This window comes from Hyla sarda, chromosome 1, assembly GCF_029499605.1.
Source record: "Hyla sarda isolate aHylSar1 chromosome 1, aHylSar1.hap1, whole genome shotgun sequence".
NCBI classification, from domain to species: domain Eukaryota; kingdom Metazoa; phylum Chordata; class Amphibia; order Anura; family Hylidae; genus Hyla; species Hyla sarda.
In genome coordinates, this window is record NC_079189.1 from 418,235,307 (window position 1) to 418,254,268 (window position 18,962).

At 42.7% G+C, this 18,962-nt stretch overlaps 1 protein-coding gene across 6 annotated transcripts in view; it reads right to left on the reverse strand.

The window, feature by feature from the left end:
* The window catches only part of LOC130281585 (sodium-dependent serotonin transporter-like), a 526,811-nt gene that overhangs the window by 105,056 nt on the left and 402,793 nt on the right, over nt 1-18,962 (reverse strand). For all 6 annotated transcript variants that reach the window (XM_056528987.1, XM_056528978.1, XM_056529008.1 and 3 more), the window contains one exon: nt 17,201-17,328. In XM_056528987.1, the coding sequence (XP_056384962.1) occupies nt 17,201-17,328 (128 nt within the window). The remainder of the gene's footprint in view (nt 1-17,200; nt 17,329-18,962) is intronic.

Genomic DNA, 18,962 nt, shown 5'->3' on the forward strand with positions numbered 1-18,962 from the left:
GTCAGAAAACCGTATACAGGGCAAAAATACGGGGCAAACATACCATGTGTGTTCTAACTTTGGCGTTTTTTCAGGCGGTTTTTATTCTCTTTTGGACTTTATCGATCCAAAAAAGTGATGGAGATACCTTTTTTAATAAAATTTCGTAGGGTACCATTAAATTTTTTATTTTTTTTTAAAGATACAGTAGTGATGGAAAAAATTGTATTTAAGGAAATATATCTTTTTTATAACAACATTTTTATTAATTTTTAAACTGGGATCAATTTATATGGGCGGGCATGGACCTAAAATTGTAGCCGACAATAATAAAAATGTAGTGTGTGTGTGTGTGTGTTTTTCACTTTTTATTCTTAATTTTTTAGGTGGTACTACTACTCCCAGCATGGAACACACACTGTTCCATGATGGGAGTAGTAGTAGTACCTGTACTAATTGACAGATTGCTCTGGGTTCTGTTGCGATCCTCCTGTATAATTGATAGATGCGGCCAGCATTCATATTTCCCACAGAGAGCTGTGATTGGCCAGATGGTCCCAGCCAATCACAACTCTCTGTGGGGAATATTAATAGGTGTACTTATACGGCAGTGCAAGGGCCCATAGAAGAGCCCGCCCGCATCTATACATTATACAGGAGGATCACAGCGGGTGTCAGGAGTGACATCCACTGTGATCTTTACTGCACTGCAGGTACTACTGCTCCCAACATGGAACAGCGTGTGCTCCATGATGGGAGTAGTAGTACCTGCAGTTAAGGAAAGATCCGCTGTGATCGTCCTTTCTATTGCAGAGATGTGGAGCGGCTCTATACAGCGCTGGCATCTCTGCACTATACTCCGGCCAGTGATGTGAATAGAACATCACTCGTTCATATTTCCCAATGAGAGCTTTGATTGGCTGCAACCATTCGGCCAATCCCCACTCTGGGTGGAAAATATGAATGAGTGACGGGAATTTCTATTCACATCACTGGCCGGAGTATAGAGCAGAGATGCGAGCGCAGTATAGAGCCGCTCCGCATCTCTGCTATATTATGGACGATCGTATCGGGCGATGTGTCTATTAGTACAGGTACTACTTACTACTCCCATCATGGAACAGTGTGTTCCATGCTAGGAGTAGTAGTACTACCTAAAAGATGTCAAAAAAGAGAGAAAAAATTTAAACACACACACTTTATTAAAAATTTATTAAAATGTTATAAAAAATATAAATTTCATTAAATATATTTTTTCCATCACTACTGCATCCTTTTTTTTTAAAAAAAACACTAGAAAAAACGCCAGACGCTGGAAATTGCACTGGTGTTTTTTCAGGTGTTTTTTTCAAACCAAAAAACACAGGCCAAAAAACAAAGTGGAAACATTCACACGAGAAGATTTATTTTTACACTCTGTGTTTTCCGCTGTGAATGTGAATAGTGACGGTCTCTTTGCGGCCTGTCCACAGCAGATTTTCAGCAGCGGAATTTCCTCTTTGAAAAATCCCCCACAGACCCTATTGACTACAATGAGGTCTGTGGCAGACTTTTTATGTAGTGGAAATTCCGCTGCTGTAAATTTACCACAGACAGCCATCAGAGAATCGGTCCCCATTCACACTCACAGCGGGAAACACAGGATTAGTTTGAAAACAAATCTGCCCATGTAAACACATATTTTGCTGCCCTTTGCTGGTTTTCTGCAGCTGATTTAGCTATCCTTTGACTTTAATGGGTATGAAAATCAGCAGCAAAATGCACAGTAAAATATACACCTTTTAATGAACCCTTATGCTAAATAATGACCTGTATGGTGGTATTGTTCAGTCATGGTATGGCGATGTTATCTAGTTATGGTGGTATTGTTCAGTCATGGTATGGTGTTGTTACCTAGTCATGGAATGGTAGTATTTTTCACTTCTTGTATGGCAATGTCATCCAGTCTTGGCATGGTGGTATTTTTCAGCCCTGTTATGGTGGTGTTATTCAGTCATGGTGTGGGGATATTCAGTTACAGCATTATTTAAGGAGAAATACATTTTATTTATGTGGGCAGCGCACCTATATAGGTGTGGCTCACACAAGGGTGAGCAGCACATGGGGCCCCCGATGATCCACTCTTGCCGGGGGTCCCCATGAGTTGTCAATCTACCCCTGCCCCCCACTGTTGACCTCACTGCCAGACTCCAATGGCTGAGGGGTTCATTTGCCGACGATGGGCTGGTATGTGACGCGACGTGTATGGGCATAGGCGGAGCTTCCTGTGATGTCACACGTACATAATTCATTATGCAAATTAATTATAAAGAAAGAAGAAAGAAAGGTGGCAACCCTAATGAGGGCCCGTGCAACTGCCTGGCGTGCCCCCCCCCCCCAACACCATCCCTCTATACCACAGTGCCCTTGTGGTCAATATAGTCACTAATATACACTGTAATATTAACAGCCTAACCCCTCCCTCCACAGTAGGTATGGGTACATCCTGGGAGGCGGGGAACAGAATTGGAGTGGGATTGTGACATCATCCTACTCTGTACTGTCCAGCCCCCGGCTGGAATCGTCAGTTAGGGGCCGCAGCTAATAGCCCGCTGCTAGGCTATTAACCCTTTCAATCCCAAGGTCAAAGTCAATGGTGATACCTGAAGCACACAATTTCTTATCTGGGGTTGGCTGCCATGGGTGAGTGGGACCACCGCAAGGTAATCATGGGGTCCTGATCACCTTACATGACAACTGGAGGGCCCCTACCTGCCTCTGTGCCGTCTGATCTCTTCACAGCATTAAACAGTGTATGCAATCTAATGTGTGTATGTTATAGTTCCCTTTGGGGACAAAAAAATAAATAAATTAAATAAAATTAATTAATTGATTAATTAATGTAAACAAAAATAAATGTAAACATATGAGGTATCGCAGCGTGTGAAAATGTCCAAACTAGTTAAATATAATGTTAAGTAAACAGCGCTGTGAATGGCTTAGATGTAAAAAAATGGGGGGAATGGGCATATTAGATAAGGGAATGGGCATGAAAGGGAGAGGGGGATGGGCTATATGAGGGGGAATGGGCATATGACATGAGGGGGGAGATGGGCATATAAGGATATAAGGGAAGGGATGGGCTATATGAGGGGGAACTGGCATATCAAATAAGGGGAATGGCTATATGAAATTCATATAGCCATTCCCTTTATGTGCCTATTCCCATCATTTCATATGCCCATTCACCTCATATGCCAATTCCCCTTATATGTTCCCCCCCTCATATTGTTCACCCCCCGTATATGCCCATTCTCCTTATCTGCACGCCCTTATATGACCATTCTCTCCATTCATATGCCCATTTCCCCTTTATATGTCCATTCCCCTCACTTGTATTTCTCCTCATGTGCCCATTCCGCCACCCACCCCTTATTTTATGCTCACTCACTGAACATGAAATGGTTTTATTTTTTATTTTCCACTTTTTAAGTATCCATAGGTAACTTTTATATGAAATCATTAGATTGCATGCTCCATATAATGCTATGCCTATGGCCAATATAATCAGCAACCGACTGTTACAGCCTGGCTAAGCCAGGCTGCAGCAGTAAGTCAGCAATCGGTGGTATGGGGACCTTACATCACAGGTAAGGGGACCCTCCGGCTTCATTTTAGCTTATTGTAGCCTCACAATCACGTTGCTGGGGTACGATGAGCTTCACTGAGCTACCGGAAACATTTTACTTTCACTTCAGATGTTGTGATCAACATATCACAGAGTCTAAAGGGTTAATGACAGCGGTGGGATACTGATAATAGTCGACAATCAGTGCAGAGCTCCTGTGCTCGCTTCAAAGTTACTTAGCGCTTCAAGGCATACAGGTACACCTTGGTGCATTAAGGCCCAGGGGACAAGGGTGCACCTGTATGCCCAATGTCCCCAATGGGTTAAAATATGCTCCGATAGCTAATACATCAATTAATAATATATTAGCATATAAACATAATTATTGCTAGAAGTCCCAATAAAATGCGTAATTGCAGATTATTTTTTTCTTGCATGTCATGCACTACTGCATAAAAGTTTTCAGTTGTCAATCCAGTGGTTTGGAGGGTAAAAAAAAACTTGATAACTGTTCCGTAATAATGTTGCAGATAACAACAGTACACTACATAAAACTGAATGGTAAAGATAATGCTACAATAGACTTTATATTTTTGCTGCTAAAGAAAGAGTAGTTACCCTGAACAGTGCCGGCCAGCCGTGTCGCAGTCAGCCCAGGAAGTTCCTGGGCTGACGGAAGCCTCAGTCACTGCTGTCGGCACTGTCAGCCGCTGTCAAGGGCCGGACTAAAAAGTTTACTTTTACTTGGTGCGGCCGGCCGTTTAGTAGTCAGGGGGTGACTGGCCTACCGGGAATTTTCACGGTATCCCGCTAAGCCAGTCCGGCACTGACCCTGAAACATGTCGAGATTGTTATAGATTTAATAATATTTTTAATACTATATCACTCTGTTTTATACAGTTTCTGTTCATTCAACTGACAATTCATGTCTTACAACATCTTGTCAATTAAACAGGAGTGCACAATCCCTAAATACGAGGACGCCGATAAGCCTTTGACAGCACTTTATCTCCAGCAGATACACTGAGGGTTGCATTTCCTGAAAATATTTAATAACTAAGGCCCCTTTCACACTACTGTTATCCTCCTATAAAAACCTCCTTCATTAACACTCGTCAAATAGTTCTGAAAACGGCCATCAAAAAATCCCATTCATGTCAATGGGATTTTTTGACCATCCTTACAGTGGAATAACGGCCGTTAAAATTTTAACATTGAAGTCTAAGGGTGACGGCTGTTCACAAATGACATCCGTTATTGTCTGTTTTTAATGTTCCGTTATTGCTTCTGAGCATTGAAATAAAATAACGGACATAAAATAACAGACTATAACGGGTGATAACGGATGACACATGTCCGTTATTTTGACAGAATGTCTACCATCACATGCAAGTCTGGCCGGCTGACTGGGACACCAAGCCATTATGTGTATTTCCATTACAGGACTTACAGTACTTTTCCGTGCAGTCTTCACATCCGAGAGGTGAGCAGTGCATTGCACCAGTGATTAACTATTGTATGAGCTGAGATTACTCTTTCTGGGTGGCACTGTATATTATCTAGGGTTAATCCTTTGTCCTTAAAAGCCTTTTTGTCACAATAGAAACTTTACAATGATTTTTAAACTAGACTATGCTACTAAAAACCATAGGAATACAGCAACTCTCACATGATCTGGCTTTGAAATATAACCTTAAAATATAGTTCCATATGTTTCTATTGCACAACCATGTGGTGCAGATGGTTGGCCACTTTATGCAGTTGTCGGAGTACAGCACAGTTCATGCAGTGTAATATTTGACTACTTCCAGTCAGGCCTGGACTGCCTGGAAAAATTTTGATGAAATTAATTTTTAAACCTACTGCTGTATGCAGGCTACTAAAACTCTTACCAGTCTGCCTCCTACTGCTGTCTGCTGGGTACAGTTATCACTATTCCCCGCAGTGGTGCAGAGGGTGGATCACTCCATGCAATTGTCTGTGTGCAACACAGTGCATGCAGTGGAAAATTTGACTACTTCCACTGTTCACCTCTTGTGTATATTTCTATAATAAATCCGAACATATTTTATACCATATATCTTTTAGGACTATGGTTGTGTTCATTGTTAAATAGCATATTGTACTATGTCCAAGTTTTTTATGGTTTTGACTATATAGCTGCATATAATATAAATATAAAATCTAGCAGTTTTACAACATATATTTATAACTTTTATGTTCTTTTATTGAATATGTCGGCAGATAAGAACCATTTGGCCCACCTATTCTACCCAATATTCTGTCTACTACTATCAATAGTCCCTGACCATGTCTTAAATTAAGAATAGCTGTGATAGCCTGGAGGTGTAGGGTATATGGGGTGTAGCTGTGCGGTGACTAAAGGTGTCTGGTTAACCCTTTCTATTCGTGATGCCAGGGTGAGGGCTCCTCTGTAATAATTGTCCTACCGCCACCCTTCCCAAGAGTGATAGGGAGGTATAGAATAATTGAATCTCCACAACCGGAGAGTTTGCTGAAAACTGTCGGAACTTTACTGAAGATTTTATGCAAGCTTCAAAACCGGAACAGTCTCTATACATGCAAAGTCTCTGAGAGATTGACAGTGGTTGGGACCTTAAGCGTTTTAGAGTCCGTAGACTGATATGCGCTGTTCCACTGGATTTAGGGGATTTTGTTTCGGTCCAGTAATCGTGCTAGCTATAGCGGGGATTAGTTTAGAACTCACGGTTTAGTTTAGGCTGAGGCCGGTAGGTTTTCTTGCCTCGCGTGTCTTTGAAAGTTGCGCAGATCCGTCCTGCTAGTCCGGCATCCACGAGAGCAGCAACCCAAGAGAGCGATCATTGGCTACAGCTCCCTTATATGGGCAGGGGCTGGACTAGAGCTAATTGGTCCAATACTTCTGTCAATCACCTTTACATAGAGTTATGGGTAAACATGTGACCCCAGGACCTCCAAAGGTCCTCCAACATACCATAGAGGAATCAACATAGTCACATGACCGAAGGTCCTGCGACGCCAACAAGGTAAGCATACTATACATTATATTAAATACACATTATTAAATATGTACACATAAACATTACAAAATTAGAAAAGAAGAGAGGCGACTAGGGGCTGTTCCACCTGGGGGACCCTACCTGAGCGCAGTAACTCTGACTTTGGGGACCGCCATACAAGGTACGGTATGCAATACGGTACCGGGACACCAGATAGCCTTATGCCTATCCCATGCATGATTTAACTCCTTCACTGTATTTACAGCTATAGCTATTCCATGCATTCCACTTCTCTCTTAGTAAAGTTTAGATTTACTTACCAAAATCTCTTCTTTCCATGAGTCCGTAGGCAGCACAGACAACATAAGGGTTAACATGATTATTCCTACTACTAGGCAGAAGAAACAAAAAACTAATTACCATGTATAATTAATTAATGAGCAATCAGACACAGAAACACCCCCTCCGGGGATAAATATCTCCCAATAACCATAGCACACTGTGTTTTGAATGCAGCAATACTATTTATTAAGGGAGGGCCCCTGTGCTGCCTACGGACTCATGGAAAGCAGAGATTTTGGTAAGTAAATCTAAACTTTCCATATCGTCCTACGGCAGCACAGACAACATAAGGGATGAAAAGCAATAATTAATAGGGAGGGTTCTCTGCAGCCGCCACTTCAAGCACCTTCCTACCAAAGGACACCTCTTTATTGGTGATCACATCCAACTTGTAATGACTGATGAACGTGTTAGGAGTTGACCACGCCGCGGCTCTACATATTTGGTCCCATGAAACCTGAGCCAAGGCTGCCCAAGATGTGGCTACTGATCTGGTGGAGTGAGCCCTTATTCCTTCTGGAGGAGAAAAACCTTGAGATGAATAAGCCAAAGAAATGGTATCTTTAATCCACCTTGCCAGAGAAGCTTTTGAGGCTTGTCTGCCCTTTTTAGGACCTTAAAACTGGATGAATAGAGAATTCGTCTTCTTGAACTCCTCAACCTGACTAATGTAGCTCAAGACTGCTCTTTTAACATCCAGCTGATGTAATCTTTGCTGCTCCTGGTCTTGAGGATCTTCAAATAAGCTGGGAAGAAAAATTTCCTGATTGATATTCTGTACCGATGGTACTTTCGGAAGAAAAGAAGGATCCGTTCTTAAAATCAGACAGTTCTGGGAGACTCTCATATATGGCTCCCTACAGGACAGGGCCTGGATTTCACCCACACACTTAGCTGTGGACACCGCCACTAGGAAAACAGTCTTAAATGTCAGCAACTTAATAGAGATAGAGTCCAATGGCTCAAAAGGTGGCTTGGTTAAGGCTTCCAGCACCACTGAAAGATCCCACGAAGCAACTGGTGCCTTCACTGGAGGACGCAGATTCTTAATGGTCCTGAAAAATCTGCTTACCAACGGACAATTAGAAAATTCGCATTCACAGAGATAGTTGATCGCTGAAAAATGGACCTTGAGGGTATTCCACTTCAATCCCTTCTCAAAATTTCAGGACATCTTTTAAAGCTGGAGAGTTAATGCCCTTAAGCTTACACCAGGATAAGAATTTTTTTGCGACATTGTCATACACCTTGATGGTTGCTGGTCTACGGGAGGAGGACAAGATATCAATCACCTCATCTGCAAAACCCCTTGATGTTAGGGAAGGCCCGATACTCTCCAGACTGTTAAACAGTAATTCAGTAGGTTCTGATGGGTTATCCCCTGCTGAGTCAGTAGGTCTTGTCTGTAGGGAATTTCTAGATATGAGCCCTTCTAAAGTTCCCAGATGAACTGAAACCAAGCCCTCCTTGGCCAGAAGGGTAAGATCACTATTGCCGAAGCTTGGTCCATTTTTATCTTCCTCAATACTTGAGCTACAAGCTGGAGTGGGGGAAACACATAAACAAACCTGTTCTACCAACTGATTGAGAGACCGTCCAGGAAATTCGGTCTGTCTTTCCTGCTGAGAGAGCAGAATATCGGGACTTTTCTGTAGCTCCTGGTAGCCATTACATCTATGGTTGGTATTCCCAACCTGGCTGTAATCCAGCTGAATGCTTCCGGATGAAGACTCCATTCGGAATGATTTATTTGATGTTGGCTCAGCCAATCCGCCTTCACATTCGTTTTCCCTTTGATGTGAACCGCCCTGATTTCTTTCAAATTGTGTTCTGTCCATGACATCATGGTACGACATTCCTCTATCAACAGAGGGGATCTTGTCCCCCCCCCCCTGCTTGTTGATATAATATACGGTTACCAGATTGTCTGATTGTATGAGGACTCTCTGATTCTTCAGGAACTTGACAAAATGGCGAAGGGCAAGATGGACAGCTTTAATTTCTCTCAGATTGGAGGAAAGTAGACTTTCTGCATGAGTCCATTTCATCTGGACCTACCTGACTCCGAGGTGAGCCCCACAGCCTAGTCTGGAAGCATCTGTGGTGAGAGACTGTTGGGGAGTATTCCGTAGACATACCCCGCAAGATATTTTGTCCTTGTTCAACCACCACAACAGATCTTGTCTGGTGTCCGTTGATAGAGAGAGGGGAGCATCCAGAGCCGAACGAAGACCGTTCCACTGAGAAAGGATTTCCAGTTGGAGACTTCTGGAGTGAGTCCTGGCCCACGGAACTGCCTCCAATGATGAGGTCATCAGACCTAGGACTCTCATCGCTCCTCTGATGGAAGGGTGAGGATCCAAGAGGAGATTTTGGACTTCTGTCATCAGCTTGGCTGTCCTTTCCTTGGACAAAAAGATTCTCATCCGATCTGAATCTATCAGAAAACCGAGAAACTTGCACTTCTGAGATGGTTTCGTCATTGATTTTTGCAAATTCACTATAAATCCGTGATCTTCCAGAGTGTTGATGGTCATTTCCAGGTGATGCTATAGAAGATCGGGGGATGAAGCTTTGATGTACCAGTCGTCCAGATAGGGAACTAGAAATATCCCTTGGAGGCGTAGATGTGCCGCCAACACAACCACCATCTTCGTGAACACTCTGGGAGCCGTGGAAAGCCCGAAGGGGAGGCATGTAAATTGGAGATGCTTGATCTTCCTTCCTTCTCTGACGGCTACTCTCAAAAATCTGCGATGCGATTCCCTGATCGGAACATGCAAATATGCATCTTTCAGGTCTAATGTGACCGTGACATCTCTCTCTTGAAGGAATGCTGTAACTGAACGGATGGTCTCCATCCGAAAATGCCTTTTCTTTATGAATTTGTTGAGGAACGAGAGGTCTATGACAAGACGCCAGAGTCCTTCCTTCTTTGGCACGGCAAAAATCCTGGAGTACACTCTTTGACCCCTCTGATGGTATGGGACTTTCTCTAGGGCCCTTTTCTGGATAAAATCTTTTACAAGACTCACAAGATGAGGTTTTCCTGAATTGACGAAAAAATGCGGAGGAGGAAGCTTGGCAAATTCTATGGAATAGCCTTTTAAAATAACGGATCTCACCCACGCATCGGAAGTGGTTGTCATCCAAGCAGAGGCAAAATGGTGGAGTCTTGCCCCTACTGTTATACTTCTGGCGTCACAAGCCTTGATCTTTGACCTCCGGGTACTGCTTCTTCTTAGGTGGAGCAGCCTGTCCTTCCCTTCTGCCTCGGAACCTTCATTGTCTTCCTTGTTGTCTTGCTCTTCTGATGAAGGGAGATCTTCTTTGAGGATTCCTGAAGGAGCGAAACTTAGATCTCTTGTATACGTATGGAAAGATAGATTTTAGGATCTTCTCCAATTTAGAGCCAAACAACTTCCGGCCTTTAAAAGGAAGGGAGCAAAAGTGATTTTTTGAAGGTACATCTCCTCCCCACTCTTTAATCCATAAGGCTCTTCGAGCAGAATTTGAGAGAGCCAGCACCTTGGAACTAGCTTTCAGGCAATCCAAGGGGAAATCACTTAAGAACTCAGATGCCCTCTTCATCTCCGGCATACTGCTTAGCAACTGCTCTCTAGAAATGCCTCTGGCAATGTCTTTTGCCAATTGGCTATGCCATAGCCTCAAAGCCCGAGCCACTGGAACAGTGGCCAGAGAGGCCTTGCAAGTATTAGCCGCAGCTGAATACACTTTCTTCAGATTAACTTCAGCTCGTCTATCCATGGGATCCTTAAGGAGGGAAGATTCTTCTGAAGGGAACCAAGATTTTTTTGATAAATGGGCTACAGGCATGTCAATTTTTGGGGGATTTTCCCAGGAACATGAAGCTTTAGGATCAATTTTGTAAGTGGCCTTAAATCTTGATCCCGCCTCCACTTTCTTCTCTGGATTTCTCCACCCTGACCGCATGAAATCCTCCAACAGCGGATGAGAAGGGAGATAATTCTTATTTCCCTTAGGGAAACAAAAACAAGGCCTCCTTCACGGGCATATCTTTAGTAGAGGCATTATCCTCTACCGTGGCCTTCACAGCCTCCAATAAGGAAGCTGTCTTTTCTTTATTAAATAGAAAAAAATCCTCCGGATCCTTTGGTGGATCTGAAAATTCAGAACTAGAAAAAACTTCCCCTTCCGAGATGTCATCTGAGCTGTAGTCAGAAGAAGAAGTTTCTAGGCGTTTAGACTTCTTGTTCTTGAAGTCATTAAACATTTCTGACATTTGGGACTTGATCCACCCAAATAATTACTTGGCCTCTGAACGTGCACTGGATTCACCAGAAGGCTTGCAGAGCTGACATAAATTCTCCTTACAGGAGTCTGGCAAAGGTTGGAAACATCTGATACAGTCCCTGTGTCTCTCCTTTCTCTTACGTTTTCCACTTTCCTTATGGCTAGCCATCTGTTGAAAAGCATATATGTATATATACATTCAGTACAGGAATATATGAAGAAGAAAAAATGAGCTGTAGGACCAAGGACACTAAAATAAATAATCTGTCCATCCTACCTTCCTGACCACCTCAAGGTGCTACCCAGGCAGAGTGCTGGCAGACACCTTGAGAACACATCTTAAATAGACTAGGAATGAGGCAAGAGCCCATCGCAGATTTAAAAGAACCGCCAATGGCTGTGTGACAAGACTTCCGCCGAAACCGGAAGTGACGACAGACGCCACCAACACGTGGATTACTCTGTACACCAGCCATAGATGTCCTCCCCCTGCCTGGAAGGAACCTGCTGTAGGAAGCACCATGCGCCGCTGTCCGGGCAGCGTCCGCGCAACATAAGTAAGTGAGCGGGGAGACAATAACCAGGATACGTTCACTTACCCCATAAATACGCCTCACCGGCATCTGTAGGCGGATAATGCAACCCCGCCGTCGCCTTACACTCACTCCCGTGAGTAGCGCCTGCCGATGGAAACAAACCACTCTGGAGAGCTGCGTGACAGCCTGACAGAGGGGAGCCCGCACCTCCAAACATAAAGTTCTCTCACCCGATGGGAGTGAAGGGGGCTGCTAATATCCTATAAACTTCTGCCTATAGAAGAAACAAAAAAACACAGTGTACTATGGTTATTGGGAGATATTTATCCCATATTGCTCATTAATTAATTATGCATGGTAATTAGTTTTTTGTTTCTTCTGCCTAGTAGTAGGAATAATCATGTTAACCCTTATGTTGTCTTTGCTGCCGTAGGACGATATGGAAAGTAATATTTCTATCCTGACATTACTTTAAACCTTTGCTCCTCTTATGAAAACTATGTTCTCTTGTAATAGTTTTTCTTCTTTTAAATACACTCTCAGAACAAGGATTTTTGCCGCCCAAAGCAAAAGTTAATTGTGCCGACCCCTTCACTCTGCCCCATTAGCTCCACCCTTTGACCCGCCCCACCTTACTACTGGGGTGACATACTGTAACAAACCTCCTCCTCATGTAATCACCTTACTACTGGGGTAAATCACTGTAATAAACCTATTCCTCATGTAATTACCTTACTGTAGGGGTGACACTGTAAGAAACTCCCTTCTCATGTAATTAGCTTACTACTGGGGTGACACACTGTAACAAACCTCATCCTCATATAATTACTTTACTACTGGGGTGACACGCTGATAACACACTGTAACAAACCTCCTCCTCATGGGGTGACACACTGTCACAAACTCCCTACTCGTGTAATCACCCCCCTACCTGGGCGACACACTGTAGCAAACCTCCTTCCATGTAATCATCTTACTGCTGGGGTGACACTGAGGTGCATATTTCTTCACATACAACACAACAGCAGAGACTGTACAGGAAACATGTGAACTTCACTCTAGCTCAGCCCTGCTGCCTCTCCTTCACCACAGGTCCTTGAGCCACCATCTCTCTTATCCTGCATGGCTGAGCTCTGCCCCCAATTTAATACTGGTTTATTACATGATGGTGACATCATCTCATGTCCTATACCTCCAGCATCTAGTAGGCCGAATGGGGGAGGAGGCAGAGTGTTGGAGTAAGCATAATTCTAGGGTCGGCCCTGCAGGACTGAGTGCTGGATAATCATATGGTCGTGCAGAGGAGGAGTGTGCAGCGATGGCGCTGCGCTCCTTTATCCGGATGTGATGTGACAGTGCTCCACTCCTGGCAGCTGGATAGAGGAGCGCAGCGCTGCCGGTATTGTTTAAACGGCTTCACAAAAAAAAAAAAAAAACTGGCTACAGGTTGCACCCTCATCAAGGGGGTGCTCTGGGCAGCCACCTTCTCAGTCCACTACTGCCGTGGGTGGTACTGGCCCTGTAAACTCTTCTCCTATACCGTGTTGATTCCCTTTATGTATTTAATAGTTTCTATCATGTCCCCTCTATCTCATCTTTCTTCCAAGTTATACAGGCTAAGATCTTTTAACCTTTACTGGTAAGTTTTAGTCTGAAATCCATGTACTAGTTTGGTAGCTCTTCTCTGAACTCTCTACAAATATATCCTTCTAGAGATATGGAGGGACATTTATCAATGTTTGCTAATGTATTCTTTTTTTTTAGTAATTTTTTCCTTACTTTTTTTTTTTGCTTATGTGATAATGTGATAATTTTCTTTCACGTAAGCAATTTTTCCTTTTTTACTTTGGTAGTAGCTTTTTCTGCTCCATGTTTGAGCTGGAGTAAATTTAGTCAATTTTTAACCTTGTTGCGACTTTTTTTTGCGCAGTTGCGACTGTCGCAGTTGATAAATACCCGACTAAAGCAAATCCATTTTGAATTTTCTTGCTTTTCTTGTTCTTCATGCAAATTGTCACACGAAAACACACGTAGTCGCAGTTGCGACAATTTTGCGACAATTATAGTAAAGCAAACCTGACTAAACCCATTGATAAATGTCCATCATGGTCTCCAGTACTGCGCACAATACTCTAAGTGAGCACTCACCAATTTTCTGTACAGCAGCATGAGTACTTCCCTCTTTCTACTGCTAATACCTTTCCCTATACATCCAAGCATTCTGCTAGCATTTCCTGCTGTTCATTTATATTATCTGTCTACCTTTAAGTCTTCTGAAATAATGATATCTAAAGCCCTTTCCTCAGATACTAAGGTTAGGATTATATCCAATATTCTATATTCTGCCCTTGGGTTTTAATGCTTCAGATGCGTTATCTTGCACTTATCCACATTAAATTTTAGTTGCCAGAGTTCTGACCAGGGCCGTTTGAAGGAATTTGGGGGCCCCAAGCAAAATGGACATGGAGCCCCCCCCCTTGATGTTCACGCACATCGGCATCAAGACGTAGTAATGCTGGCCCTTGAATTCTGGGAGCGCGACATGAGCGAACGTCGATACGAGGCCCCCACATTATGTGCAGCAGAGTTCCCCCACATTAGGTGCAGCAGAGCTCCCCCACATTAGGTGCAGCAGAGTTCTCCCCACATTAGGTGCAGCAGTGTTCCCCCCACATTAATTGCAGCAGAGTTCCCCCCACATTAGGTGCAACATAGTTCTCCCCACATTAGGTTGGCAGTGTTCCCCCACATTAGGCTGGCAGTGTTCCCCCACATTAGGCTGGCAGTGTTCCCCCACATTAGGTAGGCAGTGGTCCCCACAGACATACAGCCTCCAGCCATATACAGTGTATGTCTGGAGGCTGTATGCCTGTGTACGGCCCCATTTCAGTGCTCCGACCACCGCTCCTCCGGCCTGGCCATAGCATTAGTTCCCGGGACCGGAGAAGCGGTGGTCGGAACACCGAAGATGACGTCCCACTGGTCCCTAACCAAGCTGGCCAGCGCACATCTTCCTCCTCCTCGATACTACGGTCTTCTGCGCCTCAGTTGCTATGGGCGCATGCATGGGACGTCATCTCCCGGCGGCCCCTAAGTTTTTAAACCTATCCCTGTGTCCCAAAAACATCTTTTGGGACACAGGGATGTCCTTAATAGTGATGGGGGGATTTGCCCCATCGCTACAGGATGGGCCAACTCGTGGCCCCAAGCAATTGCTTGGTTTGCCTGTCCTGTAGCAACGGGCCTGGTTCTGACCATTCCTCTAGTTTACCCAAATCCTTTTCCATTTGGCGTATCCCTCCAGGAACATCAACCCTGTTACATATCTTTGTGTCATCAGCAAAAAATATACCTTACTATAAAAACCTTCTGCAATATCACAAAGAAACATATTACAAAATGGGTCCCAATACAGATCCCTGAGGTACCCCACTGGTAATGAGGCTGTGCTATGAATATACTCCATTGACTACAACCCTCTGTTGTCTGTCCCTTAGCCACTGCCTAATCTATTTTACAATATGGGAGTACAAGCTCAAAGACTGCAGTTTACTGATAAGTCTTCTATGTTGGACAGTTTCAAAAGTCTTACTAATATCTAGATGTCTACTACACCTCTGCCATCTATTATTTTAGTCACCCAATCAAAAAAAAAAAAAAAAAAAAAAGTAAGATTAGTTAGACATGATTACCCTGAAGTAAACCCATGTTATTTTTCATCTTGCCATCCATGGGATTTTAGATGTTCCACAATTTTATCTTTTAGTTTTGTTTCCACTAATTTCCCCACTACTGATATCAGGCTTACTTACTTAAAGTTGCCCAATTCCTCCTTACTACCTTTCTTGTGAATGGACACAACATTTACTAATTTCTAATTTTCTGGGATGAGTCAGAAAATAAAGAAAGATGCATGCACCACTCCGACCTTCCTATGCAATGGGATGCAAACCACAAATGGAGGAAGGAGGAAATATCCCGATTTAGCCCATGTTCAAAAAGGAAAACCCCACGAGTTCCGTCACCGATGTGACTTCCTCAGGGGTGCAGTCAAATTTGCTAATTTCTAATGTTCTGGGATGACTCAGAAAATAAAGAAAGATGCATGCACCACTCCAACCTTCCTATGCAATGGGATATAGCTCGGGGACTAATGGAAACCTCCTTTCCACAGTAACAATCCGGTGCTCACCCAAAACAGTAAGTCCACAATAATCTGAAGGAAAGAAATTAGCAGGCGGCACTCCAGGATCTTTGCAATTAAAACCATTTCTTTTATTGCCTTACAGTAGGTCTCAAGCAGAGAGAAACACACTATACCAACAGTTTTACGTTAGCAAGAACGCTTTCTTGCTTTTCGACCTTGAGAAAGCGTTCTTGCTAACGTGAAACTGTTGGTATAGTGTGTTCCTCTCTGCTTGAGACCTTCTGTATGGCAATAAAGAAGCGGTTTTAATTGCAAAGATTCTGGCTGCTAATTTATTTCCTTCTGTTTAATAAATCTGTTAATTGTTTTGGTAGGACACCGCTAAGTTTGTTTAATAACTTTGGGTGTATCCCATCGGGCCCCTGTGACTTATTTGTCTTCACTTCAGACAACTGACTTAGAACCTCTTCCTATGTAAAGACACATGCATCACAATTATTTTGCCTTCCTCCCCAAGTTCCTTTTCCTTCATTTTCTTCTTAAAAAACTGAAGAAAAATATTCATTGAGGCAGTCAGTTAGTCCTTTATCCTCTTCTACATACCTTCTTCCTCTGTTTTTAATTTATGTATGCCTTGTTTTATTTCATTTTTTTTCATTCATATATCTGAAGAATTTCTTATCCCCTTTTTTCACTGACTGGGTTAGTTTCTCCTTTTCCTTTGCTTTAGAAGCTCTTATAAATAGCTTGGCCTCTTTCTGCCTAATCATATAGATTTCCCTGTCTTCATTGCTCTGGGTTTTGGTTTTTTATAATAACTAAATGCTAGCTTTTTTTGTGATTTTGGGATGTACTAACCGTCATGCCCGCTCCCATAGACATGAATGGAGGGGGCTTGGCGTGACTTCACGCACACAGAAGTTGCAAGCTTCCTTGTTCCGGATGCCGCCGCTGCCAGCCCGGAGATCGCGGGGGTCCCCAACGGCAGGACCCCTGCATTATAGCATCTTATCTCCTATCCTTTTTTTCTCCTTACAGATTAGTTGTAATCTTATTAATTGTGGTTGAATGTATATCCAACTACTGCGTACTGATCATTTAAAATTGCTAGCAAGTTAACTGTGCACTGCTAAATGCTGGTTGTAATGCAGCAATAGCTCCATTATCCTCATATATTTAAAAGCAGTTTTCACTAAAGCATGGATACATGTCTTATTCATTAGTTGACATTTTTTATTCTTTGAGCATTAATAATTATATCAATATAGTATTAAATTTAAAAACAAAACAAAAAAACAGAGCTGTCTATTCCTACCTTTGTCCTTTGCAACATCTTCTACTTCAACATCACGCATTTCAGCCATATAACCAAGTACAGTAAAGATTACAAATCCAGACAGGAAGCTAGTCAAACAGTTGACCACACTGGTGATAATAGCATCTCTGAAAGATATTTAAAGTAGATACAGGGTCTGGTTCAGTCACTGTAATAGTTATAGTAGTTAAGATATCAAATTTTTTTACTTAATGTGGTTGAAAAGAAACATATGATTGTCTGTTTAGAATTTTGTGTCAGTTGGTGTTATGCTAAAAAGCGCAATTCACAAAAAACAACATCATAAGGAAGGAGAATTATCTAGAAATACTAAAGTAACAACACATCAAGACATCTTCCTGAAAGTTCAAACTTGGTCAAAACTTAGTCTATTAACAAAACAATGATATAGCATTATTGTGCTCCCTACAGACTCAAGGAAATAAAAAATTCAGATTAGTAAGATTTCTACCTACTGATTGTCCTAAGGCAGCACATGAATTTGGATGCACCATGCTGTAAACTTTTAAGATAGCCTTTGGAGATCTGTTGGCATTTCAACACAATTAGGGGAAAATTTCCCAAACACAAGCGCTTGGCAGGGTTATGAAGCAAGCTCAGGAGCTGAGCTTGCATCATACCTGCATGGTCCCAGCTGCTATCAGCAGCCAGGACCCGTGGCTAATGCTGGACATCACCATTCAGGCAGATGTCCTGCATTAACTCTTTAGATGCGGTGATCAAAGTTGATTGCCGTGTCGAAAGTGAAAGCTTCCCGGCACCTCAGTCGGGCGACGCAGGAGGAGGGTGCCTTACCTGCCTCCTCAGCGTCCAATCGCCAAAAGACTGCTCCGTGCCTGAAATCCAGGCAGGAGCAGTCAAGCAACGATAACACTGATCAATGCTATGCAATGGCATCGCATTGAACAGTGTAAGATATCAGTCTAATGTATATTATAGTCCCCTATGGGGGCTATAACATTGCAAATAAAAAGTGAAAAAAAGTTAATAAAGATGATTTAACCTCTCCCTGAATAAAAGTTTGAAACACCCCCCTTTTCCCACTTGAAAAAAAACTGTGCAAATAAAAATAAACATATGTGATATCGTCGTGTGCATAAATGTCCAAACTATAAAAAATATATAGTTAATTAACCCGCACGGTCAATGGCGTATGCACAAAAAATTCCAAAGTCCAAAATAGCGTATTTTTGGTCACTTTTTATACCATAAAAAAATGAATAAAAAGCGATCAAAAAGTCTGATCAAAACAAAAAGAGAATCAATGAAAACTTCACATCACGGCACAAAAAATTAGCCCTCATACCGCCCAATATGCAGAAAAGTTATAGGGGTCAGAAGGGGACAATTTTAAATGCATTATTTTTTGTGCATGTAGTTATGATTTTTTCCAGAAGTTTGACAAAATGAAACGTATATAAGTAGGGTATCATTTTAATCGTATGGACCTACATAATAAAGGGAAGGTGTCATTTTTACCGAAAAATGTACTGCGTAGAAATGGAAGCCCCCAAAATTTACAAAATGGCATTTGTTCTTAGAAGACCCCTAGCATTAGCCACAGGTCCTGGCTTCTATAGACTGGGAGATGGCACAGGGCATACATTTATGCCCTGCGTCCTTTAGGGGTTAAAACTATAAAATTACCACAAACATGAAGAGACTCTCTTTTCTCAAAAAATACCTAACAGGGAGTAAATGCCCATCCAACTCTATGCCCCGGTCTGATCATCTGTCCCTG